Here is a 22,072-nt window from a genome sequence, read left to right as displayed (position 1 = left end):
AGCTTGAATTTGAAAGAAGAGGAATAACTTTGTGAGCTGCAGTCTGATTGTACACTCAAGATGAGATTTACTGATCTGCCCCTAGACAAGTTCTGGATTTCTTTGAAATAAGAGTATCCTGCCATTCATAGGAAAGAAATGAACATTTTGATGCAGTTTACAACTTCTTACATATGTGAGCAAGCTTTTTCTTGTTCAACAAGCATCAAAAACAAAGTCAGAAATAGTCTCATTTCAGTTGAAAATTAAATTAGCGTGTGCTTATCTCAAGTTTGACCCAGAATTGAGTATTTGTGCAGCAAAAAACAAGCACAGGTTTCATGTTAAAGAGCTAAATTTCATTTTTAGCTTCAAAAATAACTCTTTTTATGCATATATAAGCCTATAAAAGACATCATGAAACCAACATATGTATAATAATTTTGTAACTTCTAGGTCTATATTTGAGCCTGATCATGTCACTCAGTAAGAAAATGTTTTTTCAAAGTCATGTATAAAATTGTCTTAGGCTGTATTTTTATTCATATTGCTTTGGCTTATGGTTTTAGGAGCTTTACTGTTCAACACTGTCAATAAATTTTTGTGTTGTAAATAACATTAATTAAAATCAACTTACAACCTTTATTTAAATTAAATCTACAGAGCCTATCTTTAGAAAAATTAACTCCCATTTTGGCCTAAGCCAGTTATTTAACAGAAATTTATTACGTTTGCCTTATGAGTTCTTAAAATTTATGAAAAGGAAAGAAAGATTAATTTCAAGAAAGATAAGCTTAACTGCCTGGTTTTTTTTTTTTTTTTTAAAGAAAGGTTGGCCAAAAAGTCATTTTTAGTTTTAAATAGGGGAAGAAAAAAAAAAAACTACTCTTGCACATGTCATACCTCATTTTAGGAGGGGTGTGGAGTTGCTGGAATGAGTACAGAGAAGGGCAACGAGATTGGTGAGTGGAATAAAGGGGTGCTCTTACCAAGAAAGGCTTCAGTTCTACAAATCACAGCATCTGGAGACTAGGCACCTACAAGGTGATTAAGCTTTGAATGGATTGAGCAAGCTGAAAGCTAATGGGTTCTTCCTCTTGCTCAGACCACACACACATGAAGGGTCACAAATTCAAATTGAGAAAGGACAATTGCAGAATACATATGCAGAACGTTGCCATTAGCCAATGGGTGATTGGTTGTTGCAAACTTATAGTTTAAATAAATTTGAAAACTAAAACTATTGGAGGAAATGAATAGGTGAAATGGGTTGTAGCAAAGGTTTTTTTTTTTTTTTTGTTTTTTTTGTGGATGTTTAAGCTTGGTTTCTTGCATCATTTGCCATTGCTAATGCTAATGAAACAGTGCTGGAATGAGAGTATTATGAGCAAGACCTTGGATATATTGTGTTGGAAGGGGTACAAGAATCATTCACAAAGTTATCTACCTCAGTAATAAAGAAACAACATGGGCTAATTTTTCAGGCCATGTTTCTTTATTACTGAGGTAAACAACTTTATTACAAAGAGAGGTTTCTTTATTCTTTTTAATCACCTGGAGAATTGAGAGAGGGAAAAAAAGGGGGGCTTTGTTCTGTAAATGGTCTTTGAAAAAGACCATTTACAGCTTCCCTGAAATCATCAACACTTAAATTGATGCCCATGCAGGCATTTCTTCAGATTTCTGAAGAGAAAATAATCATTAAGGTCCAGTCTGGAATTTAAGGTGAGGGGTTTAACTGCCCTAAATTCCTAAACTCTTGGAATCTGCAATCTTTCAGAGCAGATGCTGCTCTGAAAAATTGCAGATGGGACAAAGATTGCAGATTATGTGGGACTTGCTTCTTCATGACAGTGTTTCTGTATTCAAATCCCAGAAAAGTGAAGGTATGGAGTGTTCCATGGGTAGAAAACTACACAAGGAATGTTTTAGCCATGGTCCACAGTTACTGCACAAATCCCAGAAAGCAATGCTTTATGGGACTTGTATACAGAAAAAACTGTCATTAAGAAACAAGATTCCTGTTTTCTTTCTGAATCCCACTAATGAACCTACATTTCATCACCAGTTACAATTCTTCAAAGAAATCCTTGTGGATCTACATCATCCGTGTATAAATTTTCCTCACAAATTTAAATCCAACGAGTTTGAAGTGAGGTGTGTTTACAATGAGGTGTGAGCATTCTTGACACCCAGCAAGAACTGACCTTTGACATGGCCAAGTATTCACGGACGACAGTCAGTCCTGACCCCTCAGAAATATAAAATTCTCCAGCAGTCAGATACATTTTTTTTTTTTTTTTTTTTTTTTGGCACATTTCTGGAGTTGTCACTTCCATTGATTGTACCAAGTGGAGGTCATCTTCTGTGCAATCTCGACACATTTAAACTGCAGACTAAAATTTTATCATCATATACAGCTTTACACTCATGAATAACTTTTGGTTATTCATGAGTGTAATTTCCATTCTCTTCTTCTGTCAAAAATGTGATGGCTTTTCCAAACTTATGACACTGACACACTATGCACATGCCAAAAATAAACTGACACCCTACCCAGAATTTTGCAAATAGAATTATCCAATGCACCACTTATGTTCCTTATCTGCAAGTTGATGGTAAATGCAAGAGCACAACTTCCATTGTGTTTTCGGGTGAGAGAGAGAGAGAGAGAGAGAGAGAGAGAGAGAGAGAGAGAGAGATGTATGTTATCAGGTTTAACCAAGGCTACTTGAAATTGACTAAGTCAGTTTCAAAGCGGTGTCCACAGAGCTCACAGATCTCCAATTATGAAGCATGTGAACAAATAAATATTGTAAGTATATGTATTAATCAATAATTATGTTTTATCCAATCAATTATATCAATATATGAAGTGAAAGAAAATTAAGGGTATGAACAAAGCTATGATGCTGAAATTTATGAATGCATGACTACAAGAGTCCACCATAATCTTCAGATGGGCCAGGATCAGACCACAGCATTCACATTCCAGGGAGAATGCTGAACATGTAAACCTGGAAATTTACTTTTAATAACAGTTTTCCACAAGAAAAAGAGCTGAAAAGGAGATCAAAACTTCTGGCCTTTATTGTATTTAACTTCATATTTTTTTATTTCGTATGATGTGATCAATACACGAAGGAACCAGTTTATTCTTGCTTCCTTCGTGTATCGTGGCCGGGATGTCCAACCAACCGGTTGGTTCGGCACCATCGTGATATCCAGCCCGAGGCGGGAATCGAACCCGCGACCTTTGGGTTGCTAGGCAGGCACTTTACCTACCCGGCTAGCCCGGTCGGCAACTTCATATTTATCTAAGCTTTCAGTTCATAGATGCACTAAAATTAAAGTTATCCATCAATAAAGGTACTGTAAGTCATCTGGGTAGTTACCCTTATTATTTCATTAGATACATTTCTACACCATTATTCACAGTGAAGTAGCTTTCTATTAGCATAGTTATAAATACACTACATTGTTAAAGTAATCAATTTTTCAACAAAACTTTTTTTGACATCCTATTTACTCACTTAAATAATTTTTCTGCTCCATTTCTCATCATCATTTGTTTGTTTATCTCTTGGTTCAGTTTAGAACGCCTATACTGTAGTTTACCTCTGCATGTTGCCACTCTTGGATCAGAACCCTAACAATGGTAAAAAAAGATCATATTCTAAGTATACAGATCCTAATATTATAAAGACTAATTATGACAAGAGTAGAGATCAGTTCCAATGGTAATTTCAAGTAATGCAATAATTATTCTTTCATGAAATTGGTAACTTCGTGAAGGTGAAAGTATCAGTCGATAACTGTAAGAATACCACCTTACTTATTTGCCTATGCATATAAAAGTAACTAACATAGACCATCAAATGCATCCTATAGTCTGTGGATTTCATTTTGTTACATTTCAGTTATACAATATAGTGTTATATAAAGTAGCATCCATTTAATTTATTTCACAGATGCATCATATTAGCTTGGGATTCTCAAATTCTGCAATAGCATGACCCACTGAAAATTGACAAATGAACATATGATTTCTCCCTCCCTCCACGAATAAAACTAAAGATTTCGTTTGGGTAACAATTTAGTTTTTTTTTTTTTTTTTTTTTTTAGGGGCATTAGCAACTAAGGCCATATTGCGCTCCAGGGATATGCGGTGGTCATTCCCTCACCTTTCCGCATCCTCCGTATTTGGTGGTCACAGGCTCAAACCCCGGTCTAATCAAGAAGTGTGTGCTACGCACTGCTGCTCCTGCCCATCTGTCTAATTGGGTAAAATTGGGAAAAAAATAAATATAGCACTTACTATATCTCAAAAAATATAATCACAGAACTTTGCAACTTTTATAAGATAAAACTGTTTAAAATTAGAAATAAACAAAAAAAAAAAAAATCAAATTTAAATCCAAGCAATTACTAAAAAATTTTGCAAATCCTCCTCTAAGTATGAAATCTTCCTAAGAGGTCACAACAGACAGATTGAGAACTCCTGATACCTTTGCACGATTAAATTAACTACTATGGACACAGTCAGAGAAATGTGTTCAAATTTAGCCAAATGTCATTATAAATTTAAAATTGGAAAACTAATTTAATATAACCTCATCACAAATCCCTCTCCAGAGGAAAGAATTTAGAAAAACAGGTCAACGCTGAACTTGCATGCTATTGATGCCTATTGAATGACTGCATTTTCAACAGCAGACCACCTGATTTCAGCCTGCTGGGGAAAGCATGCGTTAAATATGCTCTTTTTGAACTACAAAGTGCTGTCTACTACTATGTTGATTAGAGGAGGTGCTGCTAGTATAATTTATGGGCTAAAAGGAAGCTCTAGGCCCTGTAGTTATTTGGCTATTATTGCAGAATAACATACAAAATTCTACATGTACTGGATTAGTAAGTGAAAAACCATTTGATCAGGAAAAAAAAAGATTTAGCTAATAGGCACTTATGTTTGCATAAGCCTATTGTCTTCACCATATCTGTCTGTGAATCTGTCCACCCATTCACACATAACTCAAGTCACAGTGGATGAATATTCATGAAATTTTATATTTAGTCCTTTTAGAAAGATTTCTCAAGCCATCCCAAATTTCATTAAAATCAGACGAGACAGAAACTGGCAATTATTAGTTTTCTCCATATATTTTGTATGGAAAAAATAAATTCATAGATTAAATTCGATTTTAATGCAGTATTGTCAGCCTTTAGACAGTCTGTACATGCTCGTATGTACTGTTATGCAAGATGTGAATGTGGTGTCACTTGAAGTTAGATATAAACACAGGGTGTGTATAAAGTCCTTGTGCACTTTAAAACTGCAATAACTTAGGTAGGTTGTATCTGAGACACAAAAAACAATCCATAAAATGCATTGAAAAGATAATTTATTTTAGTTTTTAGGATGTGTAATCATAAGATTGTTTTTGTAATGATGGAGGTTATGTTGAACCTTAACCAAGCATACATTCACGGAACTAACATTATGTTTATGATTTTGCAATATCATAAACATTTTCTCCAATTGTTTCAATTTTGGCATTAGTTGCATTAATGATCGTGGTAGAAAGATTGAGTTTAAAGAGCAAGGTTTTTAGGAGTAAAACACACTTTTAACATGCCCCAATATCCAGTCCGTGGTGCCCCTCATCCAAGGATGTCCTCATAGTCATGGCTAAGGATTTGCTTACTTCCTTTGCTGCCTCCTTTAATACAATTGGATAGATCCCATCCACTTCAGCGACTTTCTTATGCTCAACTTCAACAATTTCCTTCCACCCATTTTCCTCTCAGTTATTACAAAATCATTTAGCTCCCTGTTAGAGTTTGATAAACGTTTGGCCTCCACTTCTCTAGACAATTCCTTGTGTGTGAATGCAGATGCAAAATACTCATTCAGGAGGATTTGTCAGCTACTTGAGCAACATCATCAACAGTCGAACCATCAATATCAAGTGGACCAATCTAATTCATCCCCTTCCTTCTAGTGTTTACATAAGTAAAGAAGACTTTGCTGCTTTTCTTTGAATCCTTTCCCAAAAATTTCTCAATCTGCCTTAGCTTGCCTAACTTACTTTGTGATTTGATTACAGACTAGCTTATACCTACCATCTCTGTGTTGCCTGATAATTTATATGCAACCCATTCATTTTTCTTCTCTGCCACAAGTCTCATTAGGTCATCTGACAACCATTTAGGCCCAAAAAAATTGAACTGTACAGGCATACCTCGATTAACGAATAGGATGCGTTCCACGAAATTACTTTGTTAAGCGAAACTTCGTTTTCAGAGGTAAAAATACTATGGCCAGAATAGGGATACGTTCCTACGTAAAGAAAATGAAAAGCTTTTTTTCGAACAAAGAAAAGTTTTATTAAATAAACAGTCAACTTACATACAAAGTGAAATCACATTTTAAAATATGAGGTTAAAGTTGATTGTTTATGCTTTTTTTCTCTTTCATTTAACAATTGCCTATACGGAGTTATTGCATTTAACACTGATCGCTTAACTATAACACTTCTTCATAAGTCAGGATCATTTTCACTAAAAAAATTTAAAACGTTTTCAAGATCATTTAAGCACCTTTTTAAATCTTTGGTTGTTAACACTTTTTCGGCAGGTACTTCTTTAACTTCGCCTTCATTATCTTTGTCTTCGTTGCTAACAAGGCTTTCTAAATCTTCCACTGAAAAACCATCATCTTCTGCATTCAATAAATTTCTAACATCCTCTTCATCGACATTTTCGAAACCTATTTGATTGAGCCATCTGGATAACTTCATTTCTAATTCTTGGATGTTATTTTCTTCTTCTAGTACAACTTCTGGCCATATTTTGCGCCAAACTCCATTTAAGCATTTCTTAGTGACTTCTTTCCAAGAACTATCAATGCTTTCTATTGCGTTTTTAATGGTGTAGTTTTTCCAAAAAGTTTTAACTGTCATTTCTCTTTATCCTCTAGTTCAGTTAAATTGCTTAAAGTTCGACGCAGATAATAAGCTTTAAATGATGCTATTACTCCCTGATCCAATGGTTGAATCAGGGAAGTTGTGTTTGCTGGAAGAAACAACTTTGACAGGAATGCATGTGTCCAATGTGTTAAGATCAGTAGGATGTCCCGGAGCATTGTCTAACAACAAAAGAGCTTTTTCTTCAAAGTTGTTTTTTTGACAATACTGTTTTGCTCCAGGTCAAAAGTGGTTAACAAACCAATCAGTAAATAACTCCTTGGTAACCCACGCTTTTCTATTTGCTTTCCATATTACAGGTAAATTCATTTTTATGTTACCTTTTAACGCCCTCGGATTTTCTGAATGGTAAACTAATAACAATTTTAATTTATAATCGCCAGAGGCATTTGATCCAAAGAGTAACGTTAAACGGTCTTTGGCTGCTTTGAACCAAGCAGCTGATTTTTCTTCAATAGAAATGAAGCTTTTTGTTGGTAGCCGTTTCCAGAACAAACCGCTTTCGTCAACATTGAACACCAAATTTGGTGGAAAATTTTCACGTTTAATTATTTCCTTTAGTTTTTCTGGAAACTTATTTGCAGCTTCAACATCTGCACTTGCAGCTTCTCCTGTTAATTTTACACTATGAATCCTGGCCCGTTTTTTAAATTTCTCGAACCAACCACGAGAAGCCCCAAAGGTTTCCGTAATTTCTTCAGTTTGTTTAGATTTCAGGTGATTAAACAAAAATGGAATATTTTTTTTATGTTAAATGGGGCTTGAAATTGCGGACTTCGTTATATCGAGGCTTCGTTATCAGAGGTAACGTTAACCGAGGTATGCCTGTATTTCTTAGTTGATATGGAAAGTTTAGTAGCTTACATGATTAATTCCTTGAATTCTTCCCATTTAGAATTTGTTGTTGATAACATCATCAGCTAGTCCCACTGTATAGAATTTATAAACTGTCTAAGACCACTGTAGTCACCTTTACAAAAACCCTGCCCTTTACCACTAATGGTAGTTACATCTTTAAGTAAATCCCAAATCAAATACACTGTGATCACTGCCACCTACTGGTTCCTTTATCTAGAGATTCTTAATGCATTAATAATTACTGCTGACAATCAGATCAAGAGCATTACTCCTCTTGTTGTCCTTAACAAACCCATGCTGCGTCTGAACTAGTGCTTACAATACTGGGATCCCAGTCATTTTTTTCCAGTATTGATACAAAAAAAAAATACCAGTTTTTCGGTACTAATTTAAAAAAATAATTGTTTATAATTTAATCATATAAAGGTTATAAAATCACCTTTATGTGATTATGATGTCATTATCTCTCTTAGCAAATGTTCAATAAATCATCGATAGGACACCATGCAAAGTTGCAACCTGTCCACAATTCTCAGACAACTTCATGTCTGACTGTATCGTAACTTCCAAGTCCTGTTCCTCCACTACCGAGTTTAGTTCAACTCCACCAAGTGTATAAGTTATTTTGGGGTTGCTGTTCCCCAGGTGTAAGGCCTTGCATTTTGCTGAATTAAAGCATATCTGCCACTTTTCTGACCATCCCAGAAGACAATCCAGGTCACTCTGAAGAAGCTCTAAGGATTCTTGGCGGCAATCATTAACTACTCTAACCGAATCCCTCACTGTCGGATTTATCCCCCCCCCCATTTCATTTTCGTAAATCAACTAATTGGCCCCAGGGCTCACATCTGGTGAGTATGGGCTTGGCACACCCAGGGTCCTGAGCTGGATATCATCATTCCTCTCTCTCTCTCTCTCTCTCTCTCAGGGTAACCTGGGAATTTTTTTTTGTCGGGTGCAGCATAAACCTCAGACTTCCCTGCACAATATGGCTAATAATAATAATTTTCATATAATCAACTATTTCGAAGGCATTCAAAGCTCCTGCATCTGTTGATAACCATCTATATGTACTTTTCTATGAAAAAATAAAATAAAAAGAAATTCTACATAACCGTTAAATTATGCATAACACAGATTGGCAGATTATGCTTATAATTGTGTTGTTGTTTCTATCTTTCCTCCCATACTCCACCAACTGCAGAGTCATTCCGCAATTCAAAAATTAAACTAGCAGACAAGCACTCTTCAACCAAAACGGTGGTAGAAGATTGGTGATATGACAGTTTCACTACTAATCTACAACCTCATATTTTATGGGCCTGTTGTAATCGACTCAACCCTCCTAATTCTGTCTCCTCGCACAGTATACATCAATAAATAAATTTATTTATTGTTAATTGTATTTACGCAACCCCAAAAGGTTCACCAGTGATCAGCCTCACAATACATTGTTGGCCTCACCCTCAACATTAGGGTGACCAACTCTTGATCAGCCAATTTCAGGATATCAACTGAAAAATCAGTCCACAACAAAAAAAAAAAAAAAATCTGGATTTTTCATGGGTATCTCAGATTACAAAATACCGTGTAATATTAACGTATGTACATAGGTATATCTTCACATATTAATTTTTAAAATAGGTTTAAAATTAATTTTTAAACTGAAGATGTAAATGGAGATTTATTTTATTTAAACATTCTATACACGTTCACGTTGTTATTATTATTAGCTGTATGGTGCAAGGAAGCCCGAGGCTTATGCTGCACCAGGCAAAAAGAAAAAAAAAAAATTCTGAATTACCGAGAGAAGGGGGGGATCACCAAGAAAAAGAAGAATGATGGTATCCAGCTCAGGACCCTGGGTGTGCCAAGCCAATATGCTAGTTATTGAATTTTAGTACGATCTATTATTATATTTTATATTATTTATTTTACGTTATGTGAAAAATCGGGACAAATGGCATCCCGCCTAGGGTTCTTTCGGGACGCCTCTATAGACAGCCGAAAATAGGATGTCCCGCAAAATTCGGGACGGTTGGTCACCCTACTCAACATGCACCATACACACAGCAATAAAAAGCAATAAAGTACTAGATACAACACAGCAAATAAAACAAAGTGAAACAGAAGAAAAATGACCAACTGAATAGAAACTGCGGCGAAAACAATTCAAAGCAAGAGTGAAATTAAATAGCTTCACTGGATATTACTAATCAACACTAACAGGCCCTAAGAAAAGTCGGAGTTCATTGTATCTAAATTCTACGTATAACAATAATAAAACTACAATATCTCAAATCAAAGTCGTTTAAATTTAATTTCATATAAATCACTTTTCGTTTAAAATAACATAGCACTAAATATTTTACTTACGAATTTAATTTTCAATACGCATTCCATTAGTAAATGGCAAAAGAATCACATGAACATAAAATTTCAACAACAAACAACCGTCTATTCCTTGCGAAAAATAACGTTAAATGTAGAACAACCTAAAGCTAACTGCGATGTTTTGGAACACTGACCTGCTCCACTTTAGGGGTAGAGCACATGTGCCGGACGCGGTCATCAAACTTACTGCAAATGCCTCTGGACATGCTAGGAATGTCAGATATAGCGTATTCCAGATGATCTTAGCATATCCAATTACAGGAGGGAGGGGAGGATTAAGAAAAAAAATATATGCCATGCTTAGGGAATCACCTTTATTTACGTAACATTACTGAGCGAAAAAAAAAAAAAATTCAGTAGTAGAATACGCAAAGTAATCAGAGATTCAATATATGACCCTAAGAGATTTTCTTTCAAGACACAGAATTCGGACTGTTCATATCAAGACGCTAACTCAGACAGCGATAACTCTCGAGAGCCCACAAAGACAAGACAATATGGAGTACTGTCCTACATGCAGAAAAGCATTGCCCAGGAGATTTATATGCACTTCCCCAAAAAGCACCAAACGGCCACCGCGCATGTTCAAGGAAATTGCGGGTGACAGTTTCGTAGAAAATGAAGTACCAGTTTTAAAAAACCCGGGGGTCACATCTGGTGAGCATGGGCTTGGCACACCCAGGGTCCTGAGCTGGATATCATCATTCTTCATTTTCTTGGTGATTCCCTTCTACTTTTGACTCTCTCTCTCTCTCTCTCGGGGTAACTTGGGAATTTTTTTTTTTTTTTTTTTTTGTTTTCCTGGTGCAGCATAAGCTTCAGGCTTCCTTGCACCATATGGCTATTAATAATAATAATGTCTTTGAACACCCAGTGCGACCGACATTTAAAAGTTTTCCAAAATACACCACACAAATACCAACCCGTGAAAAATGTCACTTCTATAACGAAACCCGGTACCACCTCATGCTTTACTGCAAAACTAATTATGAAAAACAAACCAATATTCACACAAAACTGCCCTCATTTAATAAAATCTGGTTCAGCAGCAAACTTAGAAAAATAAAAATTATCATCGTTATTCGTGTGATATTTGCATTTATTATTATCAGTACCATATGATGCAGGAGGCAAACGTATAAAGCATAAGCAAAAAAAAACAAAAACAAAAAAAAACATCACCTATCCGCCCCTATTAATTTGTCTAGTTCTTCCTTGAATTTATTCAAACTGCCCACTTCAGCAACACCAGACGGAAGTTTGTTCCAACAGCAGTGCCGTACATAGGTGCGATCGAATCGGGCGATCGCCCGGGGCCCGAATTCCAATGATATTTTAATTTTTTTAAATATAAAAAAAAAAAAAAAAAATGGTCGTTTCTTAATATAATACTTTAATTATACAAAAAATTTTCAATATTGGCTTATTACAGTAAATTTATTTTCTATTTTATAATTAGATGTTAAATGAAATTAATTTTTGCCTATTTTTATTATTTAAACCAACCACAAGGTTTTAAAGGGAATTTTTTAATATAACGATCGATGTAGCTATCGTTAGCTTACAAGAAAGATTTGATCAGATGAATCCTTGGCTTTTCATCTTATCAAAAAAAAAACAAACTATTATATGTATTAGGGCCGCCCGATAATTTCTTACATATTATTAGCCATATGGTGCAAGGAAGCCTGAGGCATTGCTGCACCAGCCAAAAAAAATTTCAGAATTACTTACCCTGAGAGAGAGGGGGAAATCGCCAAGAGAAGAATGGTGATATCCAGCTCAGAACCCTGGGTGTGCCAAGCCCATAACTCATCAGATGTGGACCCCTGGAATAAAATATACCCGTATTTGTGTCTGTAAATTGCGTGTGTTCTCTGATCGATTTGCTTGTTTTGTTGGGCGGAAAAAAAAAAAAAAAAAAAGTTTCTGGGGGGGGGGGAACTTTTCTGTCTACGCCTGAGACCGACTAACACTGCCACGGAGTGAAAAAAGGCCCATTAAAGTTCCTCATGTCATCGACGGAATTCGAAACCGGACCTTTTCCATCCGGTGTGGGGAGGACGGTGACGATACCACTGCACTACTGCGCAGAATATTCTCAAATCAGAAAACTTCATGAATTTATTAGAAAGCAATAGAAACGAAACGTAAATACCTTGAAGGAATTCTCACTGGCGAAGACGGGAGCAGCGACATCAATTACAGAGAATAACGTCAAGAAATCCAATCTTTGCAGCATTTTTTTAAAAGGAAAAAAAAATTGGTTGCTTAGAATTATTGATATTTATTCAAGAAAAAAAAACTTAGTTGAATTATATCCAAACGTCAACATTTCTCTTCGGAGGTTATTAACATAGTAATAGTATTCGCCATATAGTGCAAGAAAGCCACAGGCTTTTGCTGCACTAACAAAAAAAAAAAAAAAGGGAGGGGGGCAACCAAGTGGATAAGAAAACACAAATTATATGCTTCCCTTCTCACACAGGTAAGTAGCAGACTTTGAATTTATTTAAACTGTCAGTCTCAACTACCTGCGAGGGCAACACAACTTGTTCCAGCTATCAACTACTCGCTACCTAAAAGAAAACTTCCTACAATCTAATCTTCAACCACTGTAATTTGGATTTATGACCCGGAATTGTTTAGAACAGTGAGAATTCCATCTTCATTCATTTTACTAATTCCTCTCAGAGCCTTATAAACCTCAATCAGGTCACCTCTGTGGTATCTGTAGCCCACATAATCGGAGTCTTTCCTTATACGGTCGTTCTTCCTATATCGCCATTCCCGTTGCCCGTCTTTGGACCCTTTCAAGAAGCTTTATGTCTTTTTTTAAAATGAGGTCTCCAAACCTGAACACAGTATTCCAAATGCGGTCTTACAATTGTCTTATACAGTGGGATTATGACCTCCCTATCTCTACAGGATAGCGTTCGATAAATTATCGATAGGACACCACAAACTTACCTGGCTGCCTGCTTACACTGTTCAGAAAACTTCCTAACTGCCCGTATCGGAACTCCCAGATCCCTTTCCTCCTCCACTGTTTTTAATTCAACCCCATCAAGTGTCAAATTTATCTGGTGGTTGTTAATCCCAAGTGTAAGACCTTGCATTTAGGCAGCATTAAAACATAGCTGCCACTTCTCTGACCATCTTTGAAGTCTGTTCACGTCATCCTGAAGGAGCACTGCTTGGCACTGATCATTATCGACTCTACCGATCTTTATGTCATCTGCAAATTTTGACATCGTGCCTTCTATCCCTTCGTCAATATCATTTATGAAAATAAGAAACAGCAGTCCAAGACCCGATCTTTGAGGACCCCACTCCTAACGTTACACCAATCTGAATAATACCCATTAATCACAACTTTCTGCTCTGCAACCAACCAGATCCACCTTAAAACCTTACCTATAATCCCAAACTGTGTAAGCTTATACAGTTACCTCTCATGAGGGACCGAGTCAAATGCTTTATTGAAATCCAAATAAATTATATCGAAATTATTCCTTAAATCCATCTCAGTGATCATGATCTGACAGGAGATTCTGTGATTTGAAGAACAAGTTAGCCTTATATGAACCATCCTTTTTTAAAATTTTACATTGCCAATTACGGTTGTCTGAAGAGAAGAGTTTTTGAAGACAAACGATTAAAACATATTCAAGAGCAACCAAGAAAGAATTCATGGATTGCCCATTATGGCAATAGAACAAGATGTACTAAAAGATATAAAAACATCAGAAGTTAAAGATAAATTTATATTAAGTAAATATCTTAAGTTAATGATGGGAAAACTTTTAAGTTTACATAAATAATGTACTAGTCGTTAAAGTTTAAAAAAATAATTATGATTTGAATAATTTTTGGGTGCTTCCTTTATTTTTCAATTTTACGAATTCCACTTTTAATTTTTGAGAGAGGAGCCCGAAATGAACATTTCGCCCAGGGTCGACAGAAGTCTAGGTCAACCACCCGCTGGGTGGTTGACCTAGACTTCTTTTAATTTTCTTCAATCTCGTTGCCCTTCTTTGCACCCATTCCTTGCTGGAATGGGTGCGGTGCGTGGCCCTTCTCTACACCCTTTCCAGCAGAAGCATTGCCTTATACAACGGGATAATCACTTCTTTGTCCCTGCTAGCAATATTCCTGCACTGCTCAGAGAAATTCATATCTGGCTGCACAATTACCCCTAGGTCTTTTTCATTTTCCACTGCCCTGAGTGTGGTACCATAATTAATCTGGGATTACTGATACCCATATGCAGTACCCTGCACTACAGTACATTACTTTTCAACTGCCATTTCTCAGCCCACTGATATAAATTTGTTTAGATCTTGTTGTAGCAGATTTTCCTAATTATAGTCATTAAAAACCCTGCCAACCTTTGTGTCATCAGCAAGCTTACACATTAAGCGTGATATAACTTCATTGATAAATATATAAAACAGCAATGGGCCCAACACTGTACCCTGGGGGACTCCACTAATAATATTAATCCACGAAGAGCTTGTCCAGTAATAACTGCTCTGTCTTCTGCCACTCACTGTCCCTTTATCCAGAACAGTAACTCCTTAATGCAAAGCCGCTTCAATTTGTACAGCACTCTTATGTGCAACAGTAGCAAAAGCTTTCCTGAAACCTAAGTACTGTACGTGATATTAAACTTATTTTTCTGCATCCAGTACTGCATGACAATATCCATGACGAGACCGCCCCTTAACAAATCCATGCTGTGACTGCAGTATAAGTTCATTCCTGTCCAGATGATCCTGCATTACTTTTTTTTAATCAGAAACTCTATATTTTTCCTGGAACAGAACTTAAGAGCTAACAGATCTGTAATTACTCTTGTCACTCTTCGATCCCCTTTTGTGAATTGGGTATACTTTCACGCATCTCCAGTCCAAACCTACCTCTCCTGAATCCAAAGATGCTCTCATAATTATGGCTAAAAGTTTGCTTACCTCCTCTACTGCTACCTTATAACGGATCGTCAATATGGCCGCCTCTGCGTTCGGACGCACATTTTCCTCGCTCCGGAATCGTTAAAAATGTGGTTTGAGTGCTTTCCAAAGTTTAAATTGTGCTCTCCCAAGATCTACCTTGAGGATTTCCCTTGGTAAGAAACTTTCAGTGATTTAGAGAGGTTATAGCCAGATTTTTGGGTTATTTTCTATTTCCTTTGTTTGTGAGACAGCGCCATGCCACCACAACGAGGAAATAGAGAAGTGCTCCGATATAACGCGGCCACCGCGCTCAAATCTGGTTTTTGACTGGGGAGGGTGTTTCCCCTCTTGTGTAACTCTGAGCAGTCTACTTGCTCCAAAAAAACTGTGCTTCAAATTATATATAAACTACAAGGTACCATGTGCTTCTGGGTTCCCCCTCCTCCATAGACTGTCAATGAATATGTGAAAACTTTTGACATGTGTGACCTACACCAAAACTGATCTCACCACTGTGACCGGCGCCTTTGTAAACGCCAAAAGAAATTAGTTCCGTCTATCTACCTGCATTTTCAATTTGAGTTCCCCCCCTCCGTGACTGTGGGGGATAGCCCAAAACTTCTGAGCACCAGACTGCTTCTAATTAAGCCACGAACTTGTGGCTAACGCCAAACAACGCTTCTCTCCTACCACATTCAAACTGTGCGACAATCATCTCGATAATTGTCGACAGTGACACCGAAATTACTCCGCGAAATTCGACGTCCAACAACACACTCTGGTTTATCCAGAAAGCATGGTCTATCAGGCTCTCTGGCTAGTTTTCGCCCAGTCTCCATACGATGTTTCTCGTCACTGAACACTGTTCCTTCAGAAGGAAGCTTTACGACTTCGGCATCTCTGAGACTCCACAATGCTTCTGTGGACAGGATGAAACCTGGGACCACATTACCCACAACTGTCCCTTATATGAGGATCCGCGACTGATACTAATTACGAAAATAAACCTTGCCAAGAAACCAACACCAGATCATACAGAATGAAGATCACTGCCGTGCATATACCCAATTTGCACAGCATCTCTTTGCAAGGCAGAGAACCCTTCCACTCAGGTAAGAATCACAGGCATCAAAACCGTGGACCGACTAGACCTGACCAAGATGTTTAAAAATCTCACCTATTGGTGGGACACTCCTCCCGTGCTACCCCGCAGCTGAATCAAACCTCCATTGAACTGGCCAGCCCAAAGAATCTGGACTACAGTGCACTGTGACTGATGACAGGCATTTGCATGACCCACAAACCATGGGACAACATTGGAATGGCTAGGTCCCCCAAACCTGACACCTGGACAAACCTATCATGAACAGATAGATGAACTACTCCAGTTGAGCAACTGACTGTATCCTTGTGCAACAGAACTCCAATAGAGACATTTGAACCTTACCTGATCTGGGCAGCAGTCTCAGCTGTCCGATGAATGACCACCTCTGTACATGATCGACCTTTCTCCGATCGTGACGATGACATAACCATAGCTAACTATAAAAGACTACTGGATTAGACATTACCCTGGATGGGTTCACTTACATGAGTGATCACTTTCAACCTTAACTGAGAGTTCCCTGGATTAGATTTACCTCAACAAGACTCAACACATGACCTTCAGCAGCTTGCTGCCAACACACCTTTTTAGTGATCTGGGCCGGGCACCTTGTCTGGTCACTTTCTTTCCCTCTCCCTGGTGGGGAAGGGGGATGGTTTTTCTGTGTCCTCTCCTCCTTGCCGCTCCCCATCTTTCTTTATCCTGGTGGGGATTACGCCTGCCTCACTGACCTCCTTGGCAGTGCCTTCTCTATCGCTCCCTTATTTGTCTTCCCACTCTGTCTAAGCCAACAGTGGGCGGCCCACATGTCAAAATTCAAATGTTGAAATTCGAACCGCTCACCTCTCGACCTAATCAATCCTCCAGTGCTCCCTCCCCCCACATTTGGCCTAAAATCCACCTAATTTAATGAAATCTCAGGAAATTAGGTGGCAGAGCCTGCTAGAGTAAACTTCAAACTACTGGGTACCTGGTCTGCCTCCCAGGGCAAAGTGTGGAAATGGTGGTGCCCATTAGGGGCCCAAAGGCTAAATGAACAATGGTACACAACACTACACTTTCCAAAACTTGAACACTTAAATCTCTGGCCTAAACAGTGAACTGTTACACACCACAATGTATGTACCTTAACACAACTGAATAGATCCATCCACTGGAGATGGATCTATTTTTTTTCTTAAGTTGAGCTTCAACAGTTCCTCTTCCACTTTCCTCTCAGTTATCACAAAATCATTTGGCTCCCTGTTAGATTAGATTCTGTTTAATTTCTGTAATTCCCTTCAATAAAGAACTCCTTATGCATGGATGTAGATGCAAAATAACTATTCAGTTTGTCTGCAACCTGAGCAGGATCATCTACAGTTAAACCATCGTAGTCATGTGCCAAGGCCTCTGTAGCCGAATGGCCAAGAGCGGGAGTGCAGTAGCACGCGCTCTGAGTAGACCGGGGTTCAAACCCCTGACTGCTGAATACTGTCGATCTGCCAACCCGCACTGGACCAGCGTGGCAGATTATGGTCCATTTCCCTCAGCATGAATTGTTGAGGAGGCTTCCTTCCTGCAGTGGGTTGATAATGGCTACACTTTACCTTTTTTAGTCATGTGGGCCAACATAAAGCAACCCCCTATCTTTTACTACACTACCCAATAAAATATTTTTTTCATCATACCTCGGGAATGAAAGTAAAAATTCTGAACAAAATTAATGTCCTGATTATGAAAATATCAATCTTTTACTTCTGTCACGTCTACATCAAAAGATGTATGCATTTTTTAAATTCCTTGTTTCATACTATATCAGCATACATGGTCTAAGTAACACAATATATGTTACTTAGACATGTTTCCCACTCAATGATTTCCTTTTATACTCCAGATTGCTTTCCCGTTTAAGGAACCAACAGTAATCTCCCATCACAGTAGAGTCCCAGCGACCTTGATAACGTTTTACCATTGCAAATACATCCTGGTGGAAGTGCTCTCTTTGTTCATCACTGACATCTGCTAAGTTTTCAGGAAAGAAATCCAGGTGGGAATGAAGGAAATGCATTTTCAATGACATTCTGCACCCCATGTTCTTGTAACATTTCAGCAAGTTTGTCACCAGTTGCTACTGGTTGGCTTCTTTTCTTTTTCCAAGGAATCCAGGTACCACAGCCTTGAAATATCTCCATGCAGCCAGTTCAACATCATTCAGGTTTCTTTGAAATTCATCTTTTAGGAGCTTTCTTATTTGAGGACCTATGAAAATTCCTTCCTTCAACTTTGCATGAGATAAATTTGGATAACATTTTCAGTAAATATGCGAATCCTCTGCTTTCTTTATCCAGTGCCTTAGTGAAATTCTTAATCAGTCCAAGCTTGATGTGTAAAGAGGGAAGAAAAACCTTTGGTGGATCAACCAATGGAACATACTTTACATTGCTATTGCCAGGAATATATTCATCTCTCTTGTCCCAGTGTTGTACGACGTAGTCTCTGGCTGTTGCACGACTGTCCCACAAACACAAGAAACAACAGTATTTAGTGAAATCACCTGGCAACCCAACAAGCAGTCCAATCACTTTGAGATCACCACAGATATTCCAACCATAGTCATTGTAACGTATAGCAACAAGAATCTGGGACATACTATCGTAAGTTTCTTTCAGGCCAACAGCATGAACAAGAGGAATAAAGTATTTCCATTATGAAGCAATACTGCTTTCAAACTTTGCTTTGACGCATCAATGAACAAACGCTATTCAGAGGTATTGTGATCAATGTTCAGTTCATGCATAAGACCAATGACGTCTATGCAGACACATGTTTGCATTGCAAAATATCTTGAAAACTCTTCATTTCACTTATGGTATATTGTAATGTTTGTACCTTTAGCAAACCGTATTTCCCCATGTATAAGACGCACCTTTTTTCGAAAAAATTGGGGTCTGAAAACTGGGTGCGTCTTATACAGTGGTTGTAGATTTTTTTTACTTGCATTTCCCGCTTTTTCGCGCTTGTTGTCTTTGCGCTCATTGTTTCGCACTTGTTACCGGTATATTAGGTTACGTTTTGCCAAGTTCTGTCCAGAAATGGCTCAGAAAAGATTTTCGTACAGTGCTGAATTCAAGTTAAGTGATCCAGTTTGCAAAAAGTGAATGGAAATTGTGCTGCTGAACGTAAGTTTGGTCCTGCTCCAACTGAGAAAACAATCCGAGACTGACTACGGGAAGAAGAAACCCTACTGAAAACGCCACGGCAGAAGAAGGCCATTAGAGGCAAGTCAGCAAAATGGCCTGATTTAGACAGGGAATTGAAGATATGGAATGAGTAGCAAAGGGCAATTGGAATTACTGTGTCCACAAAGATGGTTCAGCATGAGGCAAGAAGAATTGCTGATGAAAAAGAAGTTACTAATTTCAAAGGAGGACACAATTGGTGCTTTAGGTTCATGAAACGGAATGGACTAAGCATGCGTACACGCACCAGACTTGCCCAAAAGATGCCTGAAAGCTATGAGCAGAAGGTCCTTGAATTTCATCATTTTGTCATTCAATGTCGGAAGATACATCAGTTTGAGTTGGGACAGATTGCAAATATGGACAGAGTCCCCCTTCAATTTGATGTCCCAAGTAACAGAACTGTTGATAAGAAGGGGGTGAAAACTGTAACTGTGAAGACAAGTGGACATGAAAAGAGCCATTATACAGTTGTTCTAGCTTGTTGTGCCGACAGAACCAAGCTGCATCCTATGCTGATTTTCAAACGCAAAACAATGCCAAAAGAAGACATTCCTCGAGGAGTGATTGTCCATGTTCATGACAAGGGTTGGATGGATCAGGATGCGATGAAGATCTGGTGTGAGAACGTTTGGAGCAGGAGACTAGGTGGGCTCTTACACATACCTGCCATATTGGTGCTTGATCAGTTCAGGGCACACATAAAAAATACAAAGAAGATTGTTGCATAGCAAAAAACAAAACTTGCCGTCATACCTGGAGGCTTGACATCCCAGCTCCAACCATTGATGTCAGCATTAACAAACCCTTCAAAGCTGCCATGAGAGACGAATGGAACCAATGGATGAAGTCTTCTGGGACAATTTGACACAAGCAGGAAGAGTATAGAAACCAACTATAGGAGAAGTTTGTACCAGGGTGAAAAGATCTTGGGATAATATCCAGATCGAGATCGTTGTCAAGTCATTTAAGAAGTGTGACATTTCAAATGCCATAGATGGAACTGAGGACGAGGTAATATATGAAGACAGTGATTCGTCATCAGACACAGATGAGGACAAGCTAATGGATGGGAGTTTTGACAGTGATGAGGAGTTGTATGAATTTTATGATGAATAAAACTTGAGTTCAATAACTTCATGTAATACATTTTTTTTCAAATTTCGGGCCCCAAAATCAAGGTGCATCTTATACAGGGGGAAATACGGTAAGTTCCACTGTTGTAGTCTGGATCCAAGTAATTCAGCCTTCTCTTTGGGTACGCCAAAGTCTCTGATCAAGTCGCTTAATTCTTCCTGTTCAATGTAGTGTGGAGGTCTTTTCTTTTTCTGGCTCGTAGTCCAAATCATGTGAAGTACACGGTTCGTGACATCTGGTAAAATTATTTCTTCTGTACCTTCATCACTACTTCCAATACCCCAAGATTTTGGTGGCACAGGTACTAGCAGTTCTTTACCGTGTGGCACTGGCCTAATTGCTGATGGGATATTTGGTGCAGTGATTGCTCTTTTTGGAAATACCTTTTATTTTTGTCATGCAGAAATAGCAGTCATCGAAATGATTATTGGGCTCGCACCACATCATAGGGATGGCAAAAGGTAATGCTCTCAGCTTACCATATAACCACAGCCTTACATTGTACAAGTAATACAACAGATACATAGAGCCCAATTTTTTTCTTGGTCAGCAATCTTGCATCTGAAGTACAATGAATATGCAACTTTTGTGACATTGTATATTTTCTTCCTCTGAATTTTTGGGGTTGTGTCCACAACATAGCAGAAGTTGTCTGGGTGATTGATGCAAGTTCTGTGCTTTGTCTTCTCCACAATGCATTAACTTAAAAACAGTAAAATGCAATTGGTAAATTTGAACAGAAGGTGAACGTCTTGTAGCGTAGTTTATCAGACACTATATATTGAACAGTTGAATGGTGTAATTAATTAATTAATAAAAATTAATAAAAATACTGACTTGTCTGGAAAAGTGCATCAAAATCAAAATATACTATATTGCAAGAACAGTAATGATGTACGTGCTTAACTTTTAGCCCAATAAACAAACCAACCAAAAGTTAATAAATCAATTCATCTGACATCGATTTAGGTCTAAGCCTGGAATGGTATTTCCTAGTTGGTATGAAAAGGCTAGTAGCTTCTATCATTGCTTCCCTGCATGCTTCCTATTTAGCATTTTCTGCTCGCATCATCAGACAGTTCCACTGTATGGAATTTAAAAACTGTCTAAGACCACTATAGTCACCCTTCCCTTTACCCCTTTCAGTAATTATGTCCTGAAGTAAGTCCCACATCAGCACATGGTGATCACTGCCACCCAAGGGGTCATTTACCTGCAGTTTCTTAATGTATGAAGGGTCTATGCTGATAATCAGATCAATAGTATTGCTTTCTCTTGTTTCCCTAACATGCTGCTGTAGAAAAGTTATCCAATAAATCTACAAAAGGCATTCTAGGTTGAACGATCTCAACCCAAAATTTTTGGGCAATATCTGGAAAGTTAAAATCTGCCACTCTAGGTTTAAAGTCTCTTGAGCACTAAAACCAATTTGGTTTT

The 22,072-nt window shown here is 37.9% G+C and overlaps 1 protein-coding gene across 1 annotated transcript in view; it reads right to left on the bottom strand.

Annotated features, from left to right (window-relative positions):
* Positions 1 to 22,072, bottom strand: part of Rhp (GTP-Rho-binding protein rhophilin) — a 198,898-nt gene that overhangs the window by 164,466 nt on the left and 12,360 nt on the right. Inside the window, exon 2 of the mRNA XM_090376941.1 lies at positions 3,513 to 3,628. Within this exon, the coding sequence (XP_090233067.1) occupies positions 3,513 to 3,628 (116 nt within the window). The remainder of the gene's footprint in view (positions 1 to 3,512; positions 3,629 to 22,072) is intronic.

Source organism: Mastigoproctus giganteus, chromosome 7, assembly GCF_048544385.1.
Source record: "Mastigoproctus giganteus isolate SK-2022 chromosome 7, ASM4854438v1, whole genome shotgun sequence".
Taxonomy (NCBI): Eukaryota; Metazoa; Arthropoda; class Arachnida; order Uropygi; family Thelyphonidae; genus Mastigoproctus; species Mastigoproctus giganteus.
Note: the sequence above shows the minus strand (reverse complement) of the source record. Positions and strands in the feature narration are given on the sequence as shown.